We start from the raw sequence: 22,620 nt of genomic DNA, 5'->3' as shown, positions 1-22,620 counted from the left end.
GTCACAATCGATAATCAAGTATCTAAAAAAAAAAATTTACCGAACAACCAAATAATAGTACTAAAAAATACATCCAAATATTCAAAACAGTACAAAATACAACCAAATGTTCATATAATACTACAAACGACAACTAAATAGTAATGCAAACTTATTACAAATTACAATAGTTCTCGACGAGTTTTCATGTTTTGATATCGATTCATGATATCTTCCATGCTAACATTCAAAAACAAATCATTCTCCAAATAAGTAATTAAACAATCATTCAACATTTGATCTCCCATGCTATTTCGTAGTTTGTCTTTCACTTGCTTCATGCCAGAAAATACCCTTTCCACACTTGCCGTTACGACAGGAAGAAGCAACACCAACTTCAAAAGTAAATAGACCCTATCATGAGTTTCAGACAATCCCGTTTCAACCAATTTGATTGAAAGCTCACTAAGACCCTTCAAATTCCAAAACCTGTTATCTCCTCTAACAGAACAAATGTAACTCTCAAGTGTATGACCAAAGACTATCAATTCTGAACTTGGAAATTCATTAGGATAGAATTTTGCAAGCTTAATCAATTTTTCCTTGTCAAACTTAGAAAAACGATCCACAGGACTCAAACAAGACATACACACAAGTAGTTCTTTAGTTATTTCGGGAAATCGATTTTCAAGTTCTTGCAATTGAAGATCAATGACACCAAAAAAAACTTCAACTCGAAAATGATGTAAATTAGACACTTGTGGGCATTTACCTCGAAACAACCTCCTCCCGGGAACAACATATTTAGCCTCCATATCTGGAACTGCAATGTCATAGTCACCAATAAAAGAAATGACCTGTTCCATATGAGAATCCCATCCTTCATCTCTCATTTTTTGCAAATTAGTCTTGGTTACATTAACCATGGCCATTGCATTCACAATGTCTTGATCGTGCTTTTGTAAGGCCACATTCAAAGCATTTGTTATCGCAAATATACTAACCATCAAGTGTGCCACAAACACAAAATCAAAGGACATCAGAAGATTTGTAAGTGTTTGAGCTCTATTAGAATCTATTGTATCAGATACTTTTGCAATATCCTCAAGAGAACCAAGGATTACAGGGAATAAGTCAAGTACATTCAAGATTGTCTTGAAGTGAGATCCCCAACGAGTATCACAAGGTCTACCTAATCCACGTTCTTGATTTAAACCTGAACCCGTTTCAAGTTCACCTAGAGACAAAGCATCCACCACTCTTTGAGCTTGATTTTCACGAAGAAACTCTTTCCTTTTTGGTGAACCCCCCACAAAGTTCAACAGAGGTGCAAGTACATCAACAAATAACCAAGCACAATCTGAATTCTTTTTAGCAAGTGCAACTTGAGTCAATTGAAGTTGGTGAGCAAAGCAGTGGACAAAATAAGCTTCTTTACACTCATTCTCTATAAGAGTCCTAAGGCCATTAATAGAACCTTGCATATTACTTGCCCCATCATAACCCTGACCCCGTACTTGAGAGAAAGACAAAGAATGCTCCATTAATAAGGATTCAATAGCAGTTTTGAGAGTCAAAGAAGCAGTGTTTACAACATGCACAATACCAAGTAAACGCTCACACACTTCTCCCTTTCTATTAACATATCTCAAACAAAGAGCCAATTGTTCCTTGTCAGAAACATCAGCGGACTCATCAGCAAGGATAGAAAACAAACCACCATCAATATCTTCAAGCATTGCTTTAGTTGTCTCTTTTGCACATGCATTTATGATATCTTTTTGGACTTTTGGAGAAGTAAGTTGACAATTACTAGGAGCATTTTTGAAAACAACTTTAGAATATTCAGGGTTACCTTTGGAAATAAGGGATAAAAGTGAAAGAAAGTTACCTCTTCTTAAGGAACTTTCTTTTTCATCATGACCACGAAAAGGCAACCCTTGGAGTAAAAGCCATTGGATTGATTCAATTGAAGCTTCAAGTCGCATCCTATATGCATTTGTACTCTCAGCGGTTTGTTTTGTCAAGGCTTGTGTGATGCTTGACTTTTGCTTCTTGAACAAATCCATAGCTAACACTGCATTATTATGTGCACTCGTGTGCTTACCCACATGTTTTCTTATTAAATCCGATCGATTCCATGATTTGAAACCATCACTAACAAAAGCATCACCTCCAAATGCATTTTCATCCTTGAATAGATAACAAGGGAAACAATAGGCAGCATCCTTTTCCACACTATACTCAAGCCAAGTCCAAGTATCAAACCACTTAGCACAAAAGCGACGGTTTTTGCCAAAAATAGAAGTTTGAGGAAATATAAAGTCTTTGGGCTGACAAGGCTTTCTTTGAATGTAAATTCTTCTCACTAAATCTCTATCATCTTTATGAAATTGACTCATCTTTCTCCTCTTTCCTGGATCTTGTGGAATATTAGCAAATTCATGTTCACTTAATCTTTCACCAAAGATTGGGGCATTAGGAGAACATTGGCCTTGTTCATTTTGAGGGGAATTTTGAGTGGAATAATTAGATGGAGATGAATGTTGTTCACTTTCTTGAGGTGGACATATAGTTTGTTCACTCTGTTGAGGTGGAGATATAGTTTGTTCATTTTGTGTGGGATGTGGAAGAGAAGTTGAAGTAGGATTCTTTTTAGCAAAGAAGCTAGTAATGTTTTGCAGTTCATTTGGAGTGCGTTTTCTCTTCATTCTGAAATTTGAATAAATAATCAACTAAAGCAAGCAAAATTCCCCAGAAAAATTATTTACAAAGATCATTTTACCAAACAAACCACAATTCACATAATCACATATTCACATGGTCAAAAAGGTTCAAATTTCATCTAAAACCCAACAACATTATTACATTAAGGTCATTACTCATTAACAAAAGGTTCAAAGTTTACCAAACAAACAAGTGATTGAAGACTTGAAGTGAACAACTAACAAATCAACCAAAGTTTAATAGAATTAACTAATTAGACTTGATTAAATTGAAGATTAGAATTTTAAACTAAAAATTAGAAATCAACTTACTAGCAAAATGAGAATAGGAGATTAGACTTTAGAAGAAGCGACGAAGCGAAGAGCGGTGAGCGCAGAGCACGCTCTCGACTCTCGAGCAGTGGAGCAGGGCAGCAGGCGACTGCCGACTAGGCGAGCAGCAGGCCAGCAGGCAGTATCACAGCTTGAACAATTAACAAATTCACCATTTCACAGCTTGAAATCACAAGCTCACAGGGCAGCAGGCCAGCATCACAGCATCACAGCTTGAACAAGTATGTAAAGTGTCAATTGTCAAACATTTCACAAATTCACCATTCAGAATTTCATTGAACAATTCACAAAATCACAACAATTAGGGATTATTGAAATTGAGTTGATTATTGAACAATTGAGTTGATTATTGAACAATTAGGGATTTAGGGTTCAAAGAATCAAATTTAGTATTACTAATTCATAACTAACAAGTAATATCAATTATCAACAATTAAACAAATTTAGATGAAGACTAAGTTAATTAATTAATTTATGCGAAGAGGAACTGAGGAAGACGAAGAGGAACTAAAGTGTCAATTACAGTATGTAGTAATAAAGATAAAGGAACTATTGAAGATAAAACAAAAATAAAACTTATCAAGGAACCATTTGTCAATTACAGTATGTAGTAGCTTCAACTATTAAACAAAAAGGTAACAATGGATCATTTTCTTAAAAAAAATTGAGGTAACAATGGAAATTGAATATATCGTTTTAGGCAAATATTTTGATTAGAATAGAGCTTACAAATTAAAACAATACAGAAATTAGAGATACCTTTGGAATGATTGTAGCCTTTCTGCAAAATCAATTTGATTAGTTGAACTGTTGAAGGGTTCAGTGGTTCACCATTCACAGCTAAACATTAAAAAAGGCAGCAACTTTGTTTTTTACTAGTATAATTTTTCTAAGGCTAATTTCCAGGAAATGAGAATACATATGAATGAAATAATGAAAAGTCCATCACAAATTCACCATTCAGAATTTCATTGAACAATTCACAAAATCACAACAATATATAACAAAATTAACAATTAACAATAATCAGTACAATCAAGTTATCAAGTTATCAAATATCAACAATTAAACAAATTTAGATGAAGACTAACTGAGGAAGACGAAGAGGAAGACTAACCTCACCTGAATTTATGCGAAGAGGAAGACGAAGGGTCGAAGGCGATTAATCGATTATGGAGGCGAAGTTGCGAGTTGCGAACTGCGAAGAGGAGGACTGGAGGAGGCGATTATGGAGGTGAATAGGTGATTGATGATGGCGAAGGATTGAAGCCTTGAAGGGAATTAGGGAAGAGGCGAATTGGCTAGGGCATGAAGGATTGAAGGCCATGAACTGAAATACTGAATTCGTGAATTTGGGAAAACTGATTTTTTTTTTTTTTTTTTTTTTTTTTTAAAAAATTAACTTAAAATTTTTTTTTGGGCCTGGTGAGTCACTTGACCCACCAGGTCTAAGCCCAAGTCCGCCACTGGCTACAAGGAGCAGGAGGGTCAGGCTGACCATAAAAAGTACACCCATGTAAGTGAACCTTAGTTTTTCCAAACTGATCAAGGTACCTAAGAAAATCCAGCACGTGATGGCACGTGCACTGAGTTACCGCCACGGGCGGTCTCATGTTATTAAGGTACTGCCCAAAAGTGTTCCAGTCCCTACGTTTCTGGGACTCGTATCGACTAGGCACTGGGGCGGCTAGTGGAGCACCAGCCGCCCTGGCTTGGTTGTCGGAACACATCATTGACACTAGTGGTGAGGGTTCAGAAGTGAATTTTGTAATGGTCTCCATGGAGTCCATGAACATAAGTTATGTAATACCTTTTAAAGAAAAAAAAATATAGGGATTCTTTAAATTTTATTTTATTTTTAGTACTATTTGTTTTGAAAAAAAAAAAGGAAAGAAGTGAGGAGACAAAATTTGGTGAATGAGGGTAATGAAGTGGGGGAAGAAGATGATGGAGGTCACATCTTAAGATTTGAGAGAGGGAGGATCAGACAATATTTGAATGGACCCCATTTTTGAATAAGAGGGCTACTTTTTTTGGTTCGTTGCTTTCTTTTCCTCTCCTCCTTTGTCTCTCATTTCATTTTTGTATTTGGTTTTTATGCCTTTTTTGTAATATCATTGTTGCTATACTATAGCTAGATAGGAAGTTTATAGATGTATGAGGAGGATCAAAATTGTGTCCTTTTTGAGCTAATAAGGTGATTAGTTTTCGGTGGTAAAGGTAATTAATTAGGCGAATATTATTTACATAATAGGTCTTGTATCAAACAATATGAATATCAAACGGAATATTAGTTATTTAAGCAAAGTATGTTAAAACTTACTAGGTATCTTATGCAAGAATTACCCATTGTAAAAGAAGATACATAATAAATTACCATTGTTATTGTACATAAAAAGTTTCAATTAGTGATTCTTTTTGGCGTTTTAATTGTACAAAAACTTAGATTGGCCAACGAGTCGTTTTAGGTTTTGGACATACAATTTACTACGTATTATAAAACATAAGAGCTAAAAACAAGTCTTTACATAATCATAACCATTATGTTCCTTAAAACACATGAGTTTCATTACTCTCATACACCATAATAGCTAGTAGTTGCTCAATAGAAAAAAGGATTAAATAAAGGCCGAAAAATTAAGGGCTATATATAAAATTAAAAAAATAATCTAACGATCAATGTATTCTTTTATGATTAATATAAGGGCTTTTTTTTTTTTTTCCAAAATGTGACACTATTGTAAATTCAAACTTATATTTAAAGTAAGAAATTAAATAATTCTAGCAATAATTAATACTTTATACATATTATCAAAGTTACCCAACTAAAAAAGCTACTAAGGGCATGTTTTCTTTACCTTAATTTCACTTATATAAAGGGTCTGTTCACAGTTACTTAATTTCAGTTCAGTTCAGTTCAGCTCTAATCAGTTCAATTCAGTTCAGCTCCTAATTTCCCTCTCTCGTAAAATATTCATTTTAGCTCAGCTCAGCTCAGCTCAGTTCAGTTCAGCTCACATCAGTTCAGTTAAGCTCCAATTAGTTCAGTCAGTTAAGCTCAGTTCAGTAAATGTGAACATGCCCAAAATCTAATAAGTTCATATTGAATAATTTTGATAAGGTCGGGTAACCAAGTTCAAATTACAACTAATTAATAAGGCTTAATAAGATAAGTGAAAATCAGTTGAATAAATAAAGTGATCCATATTATAATATACGAAATTGAAGAAATGAGTTTAGTATTCCTCTCATGAGAAGTGAAGAGAGTTTTCTAATGTTTTTCCCTTTTCTTATCTTTAAATAAAAGAAGAAGAAAAGTTTAATTCGTCATATTCTGTATTTTTTTAGAGGGATAAATTGTATACTAGTACAGACTTCAAATTAAATTTCCAATATTATTAGAGGTATGAAATATAATCAATACCTTATCTTTATGCATAGAATATTTAAGAATTACCCATAGATAAATAATTCAACCCACCACAATTCACAAGTTTCCCAACCCAAAGTTGCCTGAAAGAAAATTCACGCCATCATACAATCATACATCGTGGGAAAAAGTTTGGAAATTTTAAGGATGGTGGACCGTGGACTGTTTGGGCCAATTATGTATTGTATAGCCAATTAGATACACGAATCCAATGGAAATATTTCATCCAATCCCAAAGTTTGAGGACAAAATTTTTCACAGTGCTATAATTATTGCATTATATCATTCCTATGATTCCTAATACAACCCTACAAACTACCTATTGCGCTTAGAGGTGGGCATAGGCCGTTCTGGCCCGTGGGCGGCACGAGTAGGGCACGGTGGTTGCACGGTCCGGCACGGTGACCGAGGAGTAGGCCCTGCCATGAACACAATTTTAAAAATTTGGCATGGGCACGGTGGGCAGCACGGTAATTTGGTCCGCCAACACGGCACGCAGCACGCCCCGGCCCGTGCAAACAGCTATATTTCGCTGCTTTCAACAGCCGTAAAACGACTATAACAAAGAAGTTAAAAAAAAACTAAAATAATAAAATTAAGAATAATAAAAACAACAATAATAATATAACAATACAAAAACATAAATATAAATTAATAAAATTATTTATATATACTCATTTTAAAAGTTGTTAATAAAAATATATATCGATTTAAAAACAAATTATGGTCAGCTCGCTATCCGGCCCGGCCCGGCACGCCAGGCACGTGGGCCGTGCCGTGCCATGGGCTGGGGTGTGCCAAATGGTGGCCCGGCACGACACGACCCGCCAAGTTGCAGGCACAGCCCGACCCGTCACGAGCCACCATCAGGCACGACCCACGGTGGCCCGCCACGATATGTTGCCCACCTTTAATTACGCTTATTAAATTATGATATGCATTTTATAACTAGTTTTTTTGCCCGAACAATGTTCCGGGACATTGCTTGTAATTTGATTATAGTTATTTTTCCTATAAATTCAATATTGAAAGTAGAGGAAACTAAGAAAAATTATGGTGAGAATAATTGATGCCAGTCAAAGGTTTTAATATTTTAATAGTGAATTAAAGTTGAAATTCAAAAATTAATTTATGTTTACTTATTAAATGATTAATAAATAATAAAATAATAATATATTGAGTAGTCAATAAAAGTTGCGTAATAAAAAGTGTTATAGTCAAATTATAAATTACAACGCGTGGTTTAAATCATTCTATTAAGCAGAATAAGTACTAAGAGGCATTGATAGTTTAATGGTAAACTAGTTTTTGGCCCGGGCGATGCCCGAGTGTATATCAAAAAGTTCAACAAAATAAAATGAAAATATATTGATGGTTTTATAAATAGTATCATTTGTTAAATTTTGTAAATGTAATTGAACATCAAAATTAATTATTTAGTATGTAGTAATCTAAATATTATATTATATTAGTTTGTTGTAACTGTTACATGGATTTTACTGTCATAATTAATAAATTCCTTTGATTAAATATATTTTGTGGTAAAAAGAAAAAACATGTAAAATTTTTATGCATTTTTGGGTTACATATTTTACTTAACACCTATATGCACTATTGTTGAGTAACTGAAAGGAAGAAATAAATTTGTAATCTATTGTAAAAATATCCACATATAAGTTCACGATTATAATTTTAGAATTTACCTATGAACGTAAATAACTCTTTTTATAAAACAACTTTATTATCATATAAGATGTGTCATTGGATCAAAGTTTAATTTGGAAATGACCCCACCATTATTTTATAAATTCTCTCTCCCACTAACCCCACTTTACAAATATCTTACTACCTCCGCTTCACATTACTCGCAACAATTTCCTAAAACGGCTGCTTCACATTACTCGCAGCAAAGTGATTTCTTTCCTTTTTTAGTAATTTTTTTTTGTATAATTTACAAAATTACCCTTACTTTTTTTTAAACACCCTAATTAAAAACCTGATTTTATCTTATTAACTTAAACTCTAACATTAATTAACTTAACTAAATCCACCAAAATCAATCTTCTTCCATCTAAATTATCTATCATCCCAATTCCCAGCCACCTTCTTCCTTCAACCACCTTCATCATCCTTCACCTTCTTCCTCATCCCCATTATTTTTTACTCTCTTCCTTCATCATCAAATTTCTTCTTCTCACTACAAGAATCAGGTCAAATAACGACGGACCAATTCCGATGGAGTCCGTCGATATTTCCGGCGGATTTAATTTTCGTCGGAAATCCGTCGAAAATTTCCAACGGAAAATAAATCCGTCGGAATAATTGGACATTCCGACGGAATATTCCGTCGGAAAAGGTCATTTCCAACGGAAAAATCCGGCGGAACATATACTATGAAAAAAAAGGAAAAAAAATATTTATTTAACATCTAACCCTAAACTTCTTCTATCCGCCACTTTTTTTCCTCACTTCTCTTTCCTCTTCTTTCTCTCTCCTTAACCCTCCTCCTTTCCTTTCTTCTCTTTCTCTCTCCTCATCCCCTCCGTCCGCCCCTTCTCTTTCCTCTCTTTCTCTCCCCCCATCCCTCCTCCTTTCCTCTCCTCTTTCACCCCCTACCACCACCACCACCAACAACACCATGAACACCAAGCAACAACGAACAACGAAGACTACAACAACACCGGCGACCACAACAACACCGGCGACCACAACAACAATGGCGACCAAAACAAGAATGACAACCACGTACATGCGCATAGATCTAGTTAATTTTTTATGAAATTGTAATGTTAATTTATAAATTTTATTAGATGATTGTATAATTATATATTTCTTTTAATTTTTGTGGTTTAATTATCGTTTTTTTTTAATTTTCTTTATGAAATTCTTGCTAAATTTGTAGATCTATTGGTTTTGATTTATTTGTGTGGTGTTTTTCGATTTTATTGTCTCAATTTTCGTATTTTTGGGTTGATTTTTGATTATTGGGGTTATTTTCGGTTTTTTTTCTAAGTTTTCTGTTTTTTGGGGTTTATTTTTGGTGTGGTGGTGTTTAAAGGTGGGAAGGGGCTAGGGTGGGTGTTGGTGGCGGTGTTTGAAGGTGGATTAGTGGCTAGTGTGGGTGTCGGTGGTGTCGATGGTGGTGTTTGATGGTGGGAAAGGGGCTGCTGTGGGTGTCGGTGGTGATGTTTGAAGGTGGGATAGGGGCTAGTGTGTGGTGGTGGTTGGTGTCGGTGTGCGGTGGGGTCTGGTGGTGCGGGGTGGTTGCTGGTGATGTGGGCTGATGGTGGGGTGGTGGGAGGCGTTTTTTTTTGTTTTTTTAAAATAATTTTCCGACGGAATTTCCGTCGCAACATACCGACAGAACTCATTCCGTCGGAAACTTGCGACAGATTTTCTCGGGCCTGAAAATATTTTCCGGCGGGCTGAATTCCGTCGGAATAGTGTTTCCGACGGAAATTCCGTCGGAAAAAGCCCATTTTCCTACAAAAGGTTTTCCGACAACTAGTTCCGACGGAATTTCCGTCGGGAACGAGTTTTCCGACGGAAAACAGGGTGTTTCCGACGGAAATTTTCCTTCGTTATTTGGCTGTTTTCTAGTAGTGTACTGTCTTCCTCATTCCCATTATTTTTCTTTCTCCTCCTCCAACTCCATTCTCAAGGTTTTCCAAATCTGAGGGTTTGTGTGTTCAAGGGTTCGTTGGCTGCTGGTGGTGGTCGTGAGTGGTTTCAATGGGTTTGTGTGTTCAAAGGTTCGTGGTTTTGTGGGTTCAAGGGTTCGTGGTTTCTCTGGGTTGGTGGTGGGTTGGTGGGTTCAAGGGTTTTCGTGGTTTTATGGGTTGGTGGTGGTCGTGAATGGGTTGGTGGGTTCAAGGGTTTGTGGGTTGGTGGTTGTCGTGAGTGGTTTCTCTGGGTTGGTGCCACACTACTTTTTTTATTATTATTATTATTATTATTATTTCTATCTCTGATTATTATTATTTCTATCTCTGATTATTATTATTATTATTATTATTATTATTATTATTATTATTATTATTATAAATTATTATTTTCTTAAACAATGAGCTAAGCATACTGTTGCAACTAATGGAAACGGGGGGAGTAAAGTAAATAGTGGAATAAAATTCAGTGTAACAATTAAAAGAAGAAGCTAAGAGTAACAATAACAATAACAAGTGTTCCTAATCAAATGAAACTCTTTATGAATTACGAGTACTAAGTTACACGCACATTCCAACAGTGTTATACACACAATACTATAATGTTTAATTTAGGTTATTTTCGATAAGTGTTTATTCGGGTAAATCAATTAAGCATTTAGGTCATTTTGAATATTTGTTAATTTTGGGTCGGGTCATTTCGATTATAGTTTGGGTCGCTTTGGGTTTTGGGTTCGTTCGGGTCAATCAATTTAGGTCAAAATCGGGTTGGGTGACTTCGGGTTTCGGGTCAATTTCAAGTCAGGTTAATTCGGGTATCGTGCAACTTTGAGTTAGGTTAATTCGGGTCAGGTCAATTCGGGTATCGGGTCAACTTTGGGTCAACTCCACTTCGGTTCGGGTATGGGTCGGGTCGGATCAGCTTTGTGTTCGGCCAATTTCGGGTTTACGTTTTCGAGTCACGGGTCGGGTCATTCGGGCCGGGCCAGATCTAGTATAGATGAATGGGTCTTAACATGTCATTGCTCATGTGGAGCTAAATCTTATCAAAGGAAGGGTGACACATGGCGATACCATGTTATACCTTTGAGTTTATATAATAAAATGTATTATAGATACCAAGTACGGAGTAGTATTTATTTATGGATAATAATTTATGTAGCTTCTAGTGAAATGTTTACAATAATGAGCAAAATAACACTCATTCCCTTTACTCTTTTCCCGCTACTCCTCCTACTTCATTCTCCCCTAAACTACAACAAATACACTGCACCCCTATAATTACCTATATATAGTCACCACCCGCTGCCGCACGCAGAGACGGAGCTACATGGGGGGCTGGCAGAGGCTCGACCCTCGTAGCCTATCTCTGTGGCCCATAATTTATTAACTTGGCCCCCCGCAGATTTATTGTATATGTATTATTAAGTAAAGATAAGTAGAGCTCTCAAAAGCTGACCCGACCCGAAATACCGACACTAACCCGACCTATTAACCGACCCGTCTGAACCCGAAAAAAATGGTGACCCGAACCCGACCTAACCCGATCTGAAACCAACCCTTGACCCGAGTATTTGAGACCCGAACCTGAACATTAACCGACCTAGAGATGAGACGACCCGACCCGAATATAACCCGTAAATTATTGACCTGAACCGAACCCGACCTGAACCGAAATTGACCCAAACCCGTTTTAACCCGTCAAAACCCGAATTCAACCCGACCTATTCCTAACCCGACCCGAATTATAACCCGCAAATAATTGACTTGAACCGAACCCGACTTGAACCCAAGAATGACCCGACTTGATTATAACCCGTAAATAATTGAATTGAACCGAACCCGACTCGAACCTGAGAACGACCCTAACTCGTTTAAACCCGTAAAGACCCGAATTTAACCCGACTTATTTTTCACCCGACCCGAATGTAACCCGACCTTTTACTAACCCGACCCTAACCCGATAAGATGTATGACCCGACGTGAACCGACTCAAGCATGACCCAACCCGAACCCGACCCGCATATGTTATGACATTAACCCGTATTGACCCAACCCGAGACTACCCGACTCACACTAATCCGACTCAAACCCGACCCGTTTACCGGAATTGACAGCTCTAAAGATAAGAAGTACATAAATTATCTTGCTTTAGTGGTAAAAAGGTAAAACTATTGCATAAGGTTGTTAGTAAAATTGTCCCAAATTAAGCAAGGTAAGTAAGACAAAAAGAAATATATTGAGTCGCATTTTCTTTCTAAAAAGGTGTAAAAGTGGTGCAGCTAATTTGAGCAAGAGGGTTAACATACCAATAATTACATTAATACACTAAATTCTTCTCATTTTACTTTTTTTTTTTTTTTTTTTTTTTTTTTTTTTTTTTTTTTTTTGTGTGTGTGTTGTTGTTTTAAAACTTTTTCTCAAGATGTCTACCTTTGAACTTGCATAATATCATTTGCATAATAGGGCATATACATTAAAACGACAATAATATAAAAAAAAGATCGAATGAAGCTAGTTGCTCTTCCCTTTCGCCAAGTTTCTTCCATGTATATTAGTAAATCATACAGGATAAGAAGCGTCCAATGTGATACCACATTTATTCTATCCTCGAATAACCCTCATCTAACCATTTTCACCCCAACTTTCGCCCCACGAGTTCTTCACTAACCAATAATCAGTCCCATCAGTACTAGTTCCATACCCGATAGCTGTAACATCATGATTTATGTCGTCGCCACACTCCCCATGGAAGACTCCACTTTGGTAGTTATTGAACTCAAACCCACCACCATCGATTCCAACCGAGATAGCTTAGGTTGCTGGGAAACGGCTTTGAGTAGGGCACCCTCGTCTTTTGGTGGAATTGATTCATAGTCGTTTATTGTCACAACACTTGTTTTAGCTTGGCATTGACTCTGATTACCATTGAATGCAGTGTATGGGTACTCGGCGTCTGTTGATATACCTTGGTTTTTTCCGATGAATTCGAAAGCATTTGTCATATCACCACCACCACAACTGTTTTCTTGTACACAATAAGTTCCTCCTCTGAGAGTGAGATTAATTGTCCTGTTTTTATTTTGTTTAGTCCTTCTACTGCCCCAATTGCAGAGAATGCCCAACAACTTCCTGCAATTTTTAAACAATTTAGGGAAATTCTCACTGGTAATCACCTATTATTTTTTTTCTCAATGGTAAAGGGTGCAACTTTTAATTATCCTTGGTAACCAAACATTAATATGATTGATTAAATGGTAACTTGTGTTTAAAAAAACATCATTAAATCATTAACCATGGTTTAATAACAATGAATTGACTTATTTACCCTTACAATTATTTCCCTCCTTTTTTTTTCTGGTTTTCGTTCCCCATTTCTAAAACCCCCAATTCATCTTCCATTACTCAATTTCTTCATATTCTAGGGTTCTTCATTGTCCAGATTAGGGTTTATGGAAAAATCGGGTTCATCCTCTGTATCAATGAAGGCTATCACCATGGACGACAAGCTTGAGTGGGTGAAGTTTGTGACCTGTAAATGTTCTCCTCCAAAAATCGCTATTTTTCAAGTGTAGGGACTGTGATAATTTTGCTTGGGTGAAGGAAGGAGATGCAGTCAGGGCAGGGGATGAATTCGAGGTTGAAGGAGGTTCATCTGGTTCTTTGAAGACAAAAGTTGAGGATTTGGCCAATTTCATGAAAGTTGCTGAGAAAATGGCGCTTATATAGTATTTTGTGTTGTTGTCTGTTGTTTCTAAGTACTAATGTATGCATCCCCTATTGGTATGCTTTGGTTAATGCATGTACTGTGAAAGGCTTTTATGCTATTATTAATAAAATGGTTGGTTTTGAATTTATGAAATTTATTGCATCTAATATAACAGTAACCATAATATAGTCAATTCCATCCAATAGAATAGTAATTACAAAATTGCAAAATGATATAAGTCAATTCCTGCCAAAAGTCAGATTGCTTACAAAATGATATTAAATCAAGTTTCACTACTACTGCCATGTCCACTAACTATTGTCAAAGATGTGTCTACTAACATCTTTTACTTAGAGAAAATACATCATAACTTTTAAATATGTCAAAAAAAAAACACAAACAGCAAAATAGCTCCACAAAATAACAGTTGCATTCTAAATAAATCAACTAAGCAGGTTGAGAGGCAGAGACACCCTTTCTTGTTCTTGGTGAACTTCTTATTGGCTGGGATGATGATGCTTCTGTTGTTGGATCAGGTTGGGACAGAGACATCCCCTTTGGCTTTGGTTTGGGTCCCTGTTTCTTGTTCTTCTTCCCTTCGGTTGCTGCCTTGGATGCTTTTTCTTTCCCAGTGAGCCCTCCTTGGCATGTCTGAGAGTTATGCCCATAGTTCTGGCACTTGCTGCACTTAACAGTCTCGGACCTTTTACCCTTGGCCTGCTCACCTTCTTCCCTTCTTCTATTTCTTGCAGGCCTACCAATACCTCTTTTCATATTGGGTGGGGCTATTTCTGGGTAGGTGTTGTCAGGCCATTGTTCAACATCTGGGATAGATGGATTTGATTGTGTTGCCATATGTGAGCTTGTACCTTCTTAAGGAGTACCATTCACTCACATACTTCTTAGGATCCTCATGTGCATGTATAATAGCCCTCATATCATGCTTACATGGCAATCTAGACAGCTGCCACACATTACATGCACAAGTTTTGTCATTTGAGTTGACAGGCAACACTGATTTACCATCTAACACTTCATACTCCCCAGCTCCAGCCTTCAAACACCTACAAGTCCTAGACTCATGACTAAGAACTTGCAATCTTCTAATGATATTTGGACAAATATCATCATTCCAACTCTCACATTGCTCCCTTCTAGTGGCCAGTCTGACCATAGTCAGTCTTCTGATCCCTGCATTAAAATGTAAACAAATTCAGTTCTTGCTCCTAAGTATGGTAATGCAACTTCAGCATAAGCATAAGCATAAGGCTACCTTCAAGTAAAGTGAGAACAGGTCTGCATCTGTTGATTCCTAAAGTAGCATTAAAGCTCTCTACAAAATTTGACTTATTCACATCACACTTTATGTTAGGGTTGAAAGCATGTTTTGACCATGTTGATTGGGGTCCCACTTTTGACAACCAAACTAATGCCAAGGGATTAGCCTTCTGGAGAGCTTCCATTGCTTTTCTGAAAGTAAAAGGGTTATAAGCCTCAGCTGCCTTCCAAAAGAGTGAGAACATTAGTAATCTTGGGAATTCCCCCTTGAAGTTCTTGACAAGATGTTTGCAGCAGTATCTTCTACCAGATTTAGGCCATAATTCAGTTAGTGCAGCTTGTATACCCTACATTTCACACACATGTTCATAAGTGAGTCAGCAAAAAAATTTAGTAAACTATGAACTAAAAAACCAGGACAAGTCATAAGAGTTTACCTTTTGCCTATCTGAGATGATACACCATTCATCTCCTCTTCCACTATCCTTCAATGCATTCTTCAAATGCTAGATGAAAAACTTCCATGTATCAGTGTTTTCAGCTTCAACTATTGCCTAGGAATCTGGAAACAATTCGTTGTTTGCATCCAAAGCAATAGCTGAAAGTAGAACTCCACCATAGTTCCCCTTTAGGTGAGTCCCATCCACCCCAATAATGCTTCTACAGCCAGCAAATAGTCCATCCAAAACAGGTTTAAATGATATGAAAATGCTCTTGAATGCTAATGGGCTTTCTGGATGGGTTGCTGGATTCCAAACACAGTGTGCCAATGAATTGGGGTTCAAATTTTTAATGACATCACAATAAAGTGGCAGAATCTTGTAAGACACATCATGCCCTCCATGGATTTCTTCTAAGGCCTTTGCTCTCACTTTGTACAGTGTTGACTGAGCCATTTCTACACCAAACCTTTTCCAAAGAAGTTCATTCAATGACTTAGCAGGTATGTCATTGTTTGCTCTAATGTCCTCCAGCAAGACCCTTTTTGCCCACCTAACATTAACCATACTGTTCCTAGACTCCAACCCTTGGAAGGTGTGTTCAGAGTTTTGAATCCCCTTAATAGCCCAAGTGGTTCCATCTGACAGAACAGCAGCATGTAATCTCCACTGACAATGTGCATCAGAACATCTAACTGTGTATCTTAAGTTGTTTGCATAGTCCACTACCAATGAAAAGCCACACTGAATACAATAGTCCCTTACAACATCCCTAAGATGTTGTTTGTCCATGAATAGTTGCCAAGGTTTCAACCCTATTCTCCCAAAACCCATATCCTGATACAATTCCCCATTATTTTAAAACTTACTAAAGTAATTATCCTCATCATTCTCACACTCAAAAGCAGGCTCATCAAATAGATCAAAAGTATCCTCAACCATTGGGCCATACTCATCCTGAGATAGTTCATCTTCAGTGTCAACACTCTCATCAGTATCTGACCCGTCATCACTCTCATTTGGTTCATAACCCCATCATCTTCTTCTTCATATAAAGACAGGCTTTGATTATTGTCATTCCCATTACTACCAACCCCCAAGCTACCTGAACTACTCCTTCTTCTACTCCCAACTACACTAACAGTGTTCATATCACTGTCACCACCAGATGCACTAGCACTAATCACAATTCCCTTCCTCTTTGCAGTAGTCCTAGGAAGTTTTCTCCTAAAAATGGTTGTTGCCCTAGAGGACTTGGATGATTCAGAATTCTGCCCTCCACCAAACTCTCCAGTGTTTGCTAATGGTGCAATCATAGGTTGGGTACAAGGCTGGGATTGTGATTGTGATTGTTGGAGACTGATTTCAATTGGTATTTGTGGTTGGGATTCATGTTGTGACTCAGGATCATGTTCTGTCTGAGGTTGAGGTTCATGGTCTAACAGAGGATATTCATAATCTATGGGTTGATTAGCTTGCCATGGTGTTGGTGAAATATTAAACAATTTTCAACTGCATTACCCCTACCCCTGCCTCTCCCTCTTCCTCTCCCAATACCCCTTCCTCTCCCCTGACCTCTCCCTCTCCCTCTACCTCTCCCTTTCCCTAAGCCTCTTATAGGTCCATCCCTTAAGACATCATCCCAAGTTGCTTCAATGTCAGTTCCTTCAGGTATATAACTTTCAACAATGGGTGCAGGCTCTACCTTATTCAAACTAGAAACATGCCTCTCAAATTCTTCTTTAGAAATAATCTCAGCTTCAACCACAGTGTTCTTTCTCCTTCGAGGGGTCAGTTTAGGATTGCTAGCACTAGGACTTCCTATTTCATTAACTACTTGTTTATCAACTTCCATGGGTGATTTACCTAAAACAAGTGGCCTAGCAGCAGACACTACCTTAGTATCCTTAAGGCCATCCCATACCCATACATATATCTCTTTCTTATCGGTTAGGTTAGAAAACATCTTCATCAAATCAGCATCACAATTCAGAGACACATGCTTCATTTTATACACATATTGAAAAGTCGGGTTTTGGGGTGTTTGTACATTATTTTCCTTAGCCTTCTCCCAATACTCAACTATGAGGTCTATTAAATTCACCTTATCAACATCCTCAACATTCACAGAAACATCAATACCCCTATATTGAAATTGCAACACTACAACATCACCCATTCTGCAACAAATACACAACCAAACAACACAACAGCAACAAACACTATAAGAATCATACCCTAACACACAAAAACAGAGCATAGCACAACAAATTGCAAAAAATATAATCATACCTGGCTTCGAATCGAGTTTTATGTTGTAATTTTCCTCATATAATGGCTAAAAATTTGATCTTGCAAGCCTTACGAACATAATTCGATCGTACTTCACCCAGCAAACCTAAGAATCTTTTTCACCAAGTCCCTCGCAATTCTCCAAATAATCCCCCAAAAAAACCCCAATTTGTTTGATTAAAACCCTACTAACTCAAAAACCCAGATTTTAGAAGATCGCTCGTGATTTTTTATTGAAATTCTTCGCAAATTGCTCTCCAATTCACTAAGTTCAATTTTTCCAACTGATGAAGATGAACGATCAAACCACTTCACTTAATTTGATTAGACACAGTTGGTTGGGGTAAAATAAATGGGGGGCAAATTTGTCTTTTCGCATCTCAAGACCTAAACCCTGGTTAAATAATTAACCAATACTAAAACACAAGTTACCATTTAATTAATCATATTAATGTTTGGTTACCAAGGATAATTAAAAGTTGCACCCTTTACCATTGAGAAAAAAAAAATAATAGGTGATTACCAGTGAGAATTTCCCAACAATTTATTTAAGTATTTTAAAGGAAATTTTGATAATTACCACCATCTATTGTTGCTAAAATTGAAAATACCACCTCAAGTTTTTTTTGTTTTTGTTTTTTTTTTTTTTTGAATTTTACCACCTAGTTTTTTCCAAAAGTTCTAAAAATCCCACCACTTTTGTGAGATGACGTCATTGTGGGACCCACAATTTCGTTCTTCCCTCTCTTTCCCTCGTTCTTCCCTCGATTCCCCCTGTTCTTCTACTCCCCTCTTTCAATTGCATCTCTGAAATTTGATGTCATTTACAAAAATTTCGCAAATTATGTTATAATTTATACAATCTAACCTAAAACGAAGTGAATTGATTAGATTAATTAGGGTTTGGGTAATTAATTTGGGGGTTTTACTAAATTTGACAAATTAGGGTTTATGAAGTTAAAATTAAATAAATAAGTGGAAAATTAAACAAGTAATCACCACGGATAAACCCCTAATTTGTCGAATTTAGCAAAACCCCCAAATCGATTACCCTAATTTGTCAAAACCCCCAAATTGATTCCCCTAATTTGTCGAATTTAGCAAAACCCCCAGATTGATTACCGAAACCCTAGTTAAAGTAATCAATTCAGTTCGTTGTAGGTTAGATTGTAGAAATTATAACCTAATTTGCGAATTTTTTGTAATTGAAATCAAATTTGAGAGATGAAATTGAATGAAGGGAGTAGAAGAATAGGGGAAAGAGAGGGAAAACGAAATTGTGGGTCCCACAATGACGTCATCTCACAAAGTGGTGGGATTTTTAGAACTTTTGGAAAAAAACTAGGTGGTTAAAAAAAATTGAGGTGGCATTTTCAAATTTGGCAATAATAGATGGTGGTAATTATCAAAATTTCCTATTTTTAATTTAAGGCTTGTAAATTAACAGTAACAATCAAAATATGTAACTTTTTCTTTATTTTCATACCACATTTCCCTTGGTCTTTTATCCCTGTAGCAGCTCCGTGTTCTCTCCATTCAATTGAAGACGGGATGTTATCACCAGTAAGGTTTTCATACCTAAACCCGTTCGTCATTGAACCACCCGATGTGGAGTCAAATTGCTTTTTATAACCAGTGTGAGTAGCTAAAAACTCCTCAGTGGTTAAATTAGTGAAGGCATTAGTACCTAATGTGTATAATTTAGTTGATGGTGCATTACCATTGAGATTTTCTATACGCTCAACATTCTTTTTGAATATGTTGAAACGTTTCTCCTTCTCAATTTCATCCTTGTAGACTCGTCCATGTTGAGCCATCCAGAGCTCGTGCCTCTCTCTTATCAATAAGGCTTTGTGATGGTTAGAGGACGAGCCATGGCTTGGGTAGTACAAATTAAAACCTCAAGACAAGGACTAAGGGTCTGTTCTCTTCAGCTTATTTTCAGTTCAATTCAGCTCCAATAAGTATAGTTAAGTTAAGTTCAGTTCTTAGCTTAATTTCCTTCTCTCATAAAATATTCAGTTCAGCTCCAATAAGTTCATTTCACTTCAGTTCAGTCAATCAGAACAAGCCCTAAGGCTACGCATAAGAGTTGTGATGATTGCTTAGTAAAACCCATTACAACGATTAAAAGAGTAAGAGTTTATCGTATGTAACGTAGGGTTATTCTTTTGTAAATGCTCTTACAATTAAGCTCTTAGTTTTTTTTTAGTTCCCTTTGTCAATTAAGCTCTTAGTTGGATATACAAATGTTATTAAAGTGTGTATCTTTTTATAGGCAATCTTTAATAAGAAAAGTACTCATATTAATTACCAAAGTCTACGTTGAAAATTAAAATTCATGCAATAGAAATACATGTTTGGCGTATAATTATCATTCGTTGACTTCCCTTCCTGATTAAGTTGCGGGTCAAAGCATCTTGTTAATGTAAATTCTCTTTCGTAATAAGAATTAGCTGATAAATCATTAAACAATACGAGTAAAGTAAAGGTGTCCACTATAGACGACAATTAGACATTCTTAGAAATTGGCAAATATGCATATTGATAATTTAGGAATTACAATACTGCAAAATGTTCCATACATGTATAATGGCATAAAATTGATTTTAGAACAGTGTTTTTTTTTTTTAACTTTTCTTTTTGCATCACTTACAATTTACAAATATGTAGAGATGTCAATTAAGTACGTCGTATGGAGTTTTAAATTGGGTCATGTTTAGGTGAAAAAGTGAGCTTAGGTTTGGTTTAGTTTATCAGTTCATAATCTATTACATTGCCAATTATCTAGTTTATAAAGATAAATTGTTATTTACCATCAGAAAACCATAATAATTAGACACATTGATTGCCAAGTCAATTCATATTGAAATTTGGGGATTTCCAATAGAATTTGAGTACGTTTCTATCCAAGTATTTCAATTCAAATAATAGATATGAGACTAGTTTAAGGTATTTTCAATATTTTATACCTCATAAATAATACCCCAAACTTGCAACTAAAAAAAATCGAAGGTAGTATAAATTATTTTCTAGGAATTTAAGGTGTTTGAGACTACCCTGACTTTGATCACAAAAGCTTATAAATTATTATCAATCGTTTGATACAAATCTTGGTTGAAGTACATGATTAATTTATATATTCTAGTTTAAGCGAATGGTTAAAACCTAAGATCGATTTATAATTCTATCAAATTATAATTTATATAAAATACAAGAAATTAGGAAAATTAATGCCGTGTACAAATTATGAACATTCAAAGGATTAATGTTGCATGATCAATTCTTGAAATGGATTAAAAGGTCGTATAAAACCTTGTTTCTCGAATTTTGGATGTGATTAAGGGCCTGTTTATATTTACTTATTTTCAGTTCAGTTCAGTTCAGCTCCAATCAGTTCAGTTCAGTTCAGCTCCAATCAGTTCAGTTCAGTTCAGCTCTTAATTTCCCTCTCTCATAAAATATTCATTTCAGCTTAGTTCAGTTCAGTTCCAATCAGTTCAATTCAGTTCAGTTCAGCTCCAATCAGTTCAGTTCAGTTCAGTTCAGTTCAGTAAATATGAACAGGCGCTAAGTGAATTATTTTTGAATAGTTAAACGCGTCGCAAGGTCATAAGACCAAGAAATGAGGAATACTAGCAAGTGAAAATAACTTAATTACAATTTTTACAAAAAATATTACTCGTAATTGTCAGCTCTTTACAATTAAACACGGTTCAATATTGAATGCTGAATATCTGACCATTTAGTATAGAAGTGCCACAATTTTGTTCCCTTTGATTTCTTTGTTAGTTAAAGCTGATGGGTCTTTCTATTTATCAACTTGGATAGCCCCCTGAAAATTTATGGCCCCTAGTCATAATGTAAGAAAAGGGCCCTTTATATAAATAAATTTTTTTACTGGAGTAATAAATTTGCATAATATTTCGTTAATTGTATAAATATGAAACGTTATAATTGAAAATATTAATATTTTGAAGCAGATGCTCGTAGAAACCGGAAAGATTAGAAGAAGTGAAGAGGTTATATTGCATTGTTATCTCCAAGACTCCACCTAATTGACATCTAAGTAATTTAATGTTAATTGCTAACTAAGTACAATAATTATTTTTTAAAAAATAGCTTTTGTTTGTCGTTTGTTTAACGAGTAAAAACTATAGTATTTAAAAAAAAAAAAAAACACTAAAGTAAATATAATTTTTTTTAAAATTTTGGGCACCTGAAAGGGCCCCAGGCTATCACACTCGAGGCCTACCCCTCCGGATGGACCCTGAACTTGGAGCTCCTAATCTGAGAATCATCTAGACCTTATGTCATGATAAATATATTAATCACATTTTAAATCCTGTGAATTTAATTTGTTTGATAATAAATGTTGGAGTCATGTTAAGCGTGGGGCTAATGTAGTTGCCCACGTATTTGATAAGCGTAGTCCAATGAGCTAGCTAGGTAATAGGATTTGGGTTAGTGAGGCACCAAAGGTCATTTTGGTTTAGTTTCGATGGGTGTATGTGAGAATTTTATGTCTTTACTGTACTATACTTGACGATGATTTATAGTCAGTGTGAAATAAGGCTTGTTGGTCTAGGAAACATATACAATTCTCACAATTTAGACATTATTTGGGCCTTCTACCAAATCACAGTGGGCTTTCAATATGTAATATTTTCAATAATAGGCATGGAGATTATTTAGGCTTGTATTTTATCAAATCACACATTGGACGTTTTATCATTCATTATAATAGTACTAATGTACTGTTAATCTGTTA

At 36.0% G+C, this 22,620-nt stretch overlaps 1 protein-coding gene and 1 pseudogene across 1 annotated transcript; both read right to left on the bottom strand.

The window, feature by feature from the left end:
- Positions 1-120: 120 nt before the first annotated feature.
- Positions 121-4,227, bottom strand: LOC110692135 (zinc finger MYM-type protein 1-like). The gene is made up of 3 exons (XM_021869136.1): positions 4,156-4,227; positions 333-3,250; positions 121-219 (listed from the first exon to the last, which is right to left on the bottom strand). Exons 2-3 carry the CDS (start codon positions 2,688-2,690, stop codon positions 121-123), a joined length of 2,457 nt encoding a protein of 818 aa, XP_021724828.1. The 5' UTR covers positions 2,691-3,250; positions 4,156-4,227.
- An 8,091-nt stretch (positions 4,228-12,318) lies between these two features.
- LOC110689200 lies at positions 12,319-19,977 on the bottom strand (annotated as a pseudogene).
- Positions 19,978-22,620: the final 2,643 nt, after the last annotated feature.

The sequence above is a fragment of the Chenopodium quinoa genome, unplaced genomic scaffold, assembly GCF_001683475.1.
Source record: "Chenopodium quinoa cultivar QQ74 unplaced genomic scaffold, ASM168347v1, whole genome shotgun sequence".
Taxonomy (NCBI): domain Eukaryota; kingdom Viridiplantae; phylum Streptophyta; class Magnoliopsida; order Caryophyllales; family Amaranthaceae; genus Chenopodium; species Chenopodium quinoa.
This window is presented reverse-complemented; position numbering and strand designations above follow the sequence as displayed.

Bases quoted from the DNA above. Each gene is read 5' to 3' on its own strand.
- LOC110692135 (XM_021869136.1), bottom strand. From the start codon at position 2,690: ATGAAGAGAAAACGCACTCCAAATGAACTGCAAAACATTACTAGCTTC. The intron at 220-332 runs GTATTTTCTGGC...TTTGAATGTTAG, and splicing joins TAACGGCAAGTGTGGAAAGG to CATGGAAGATATCATGAATC.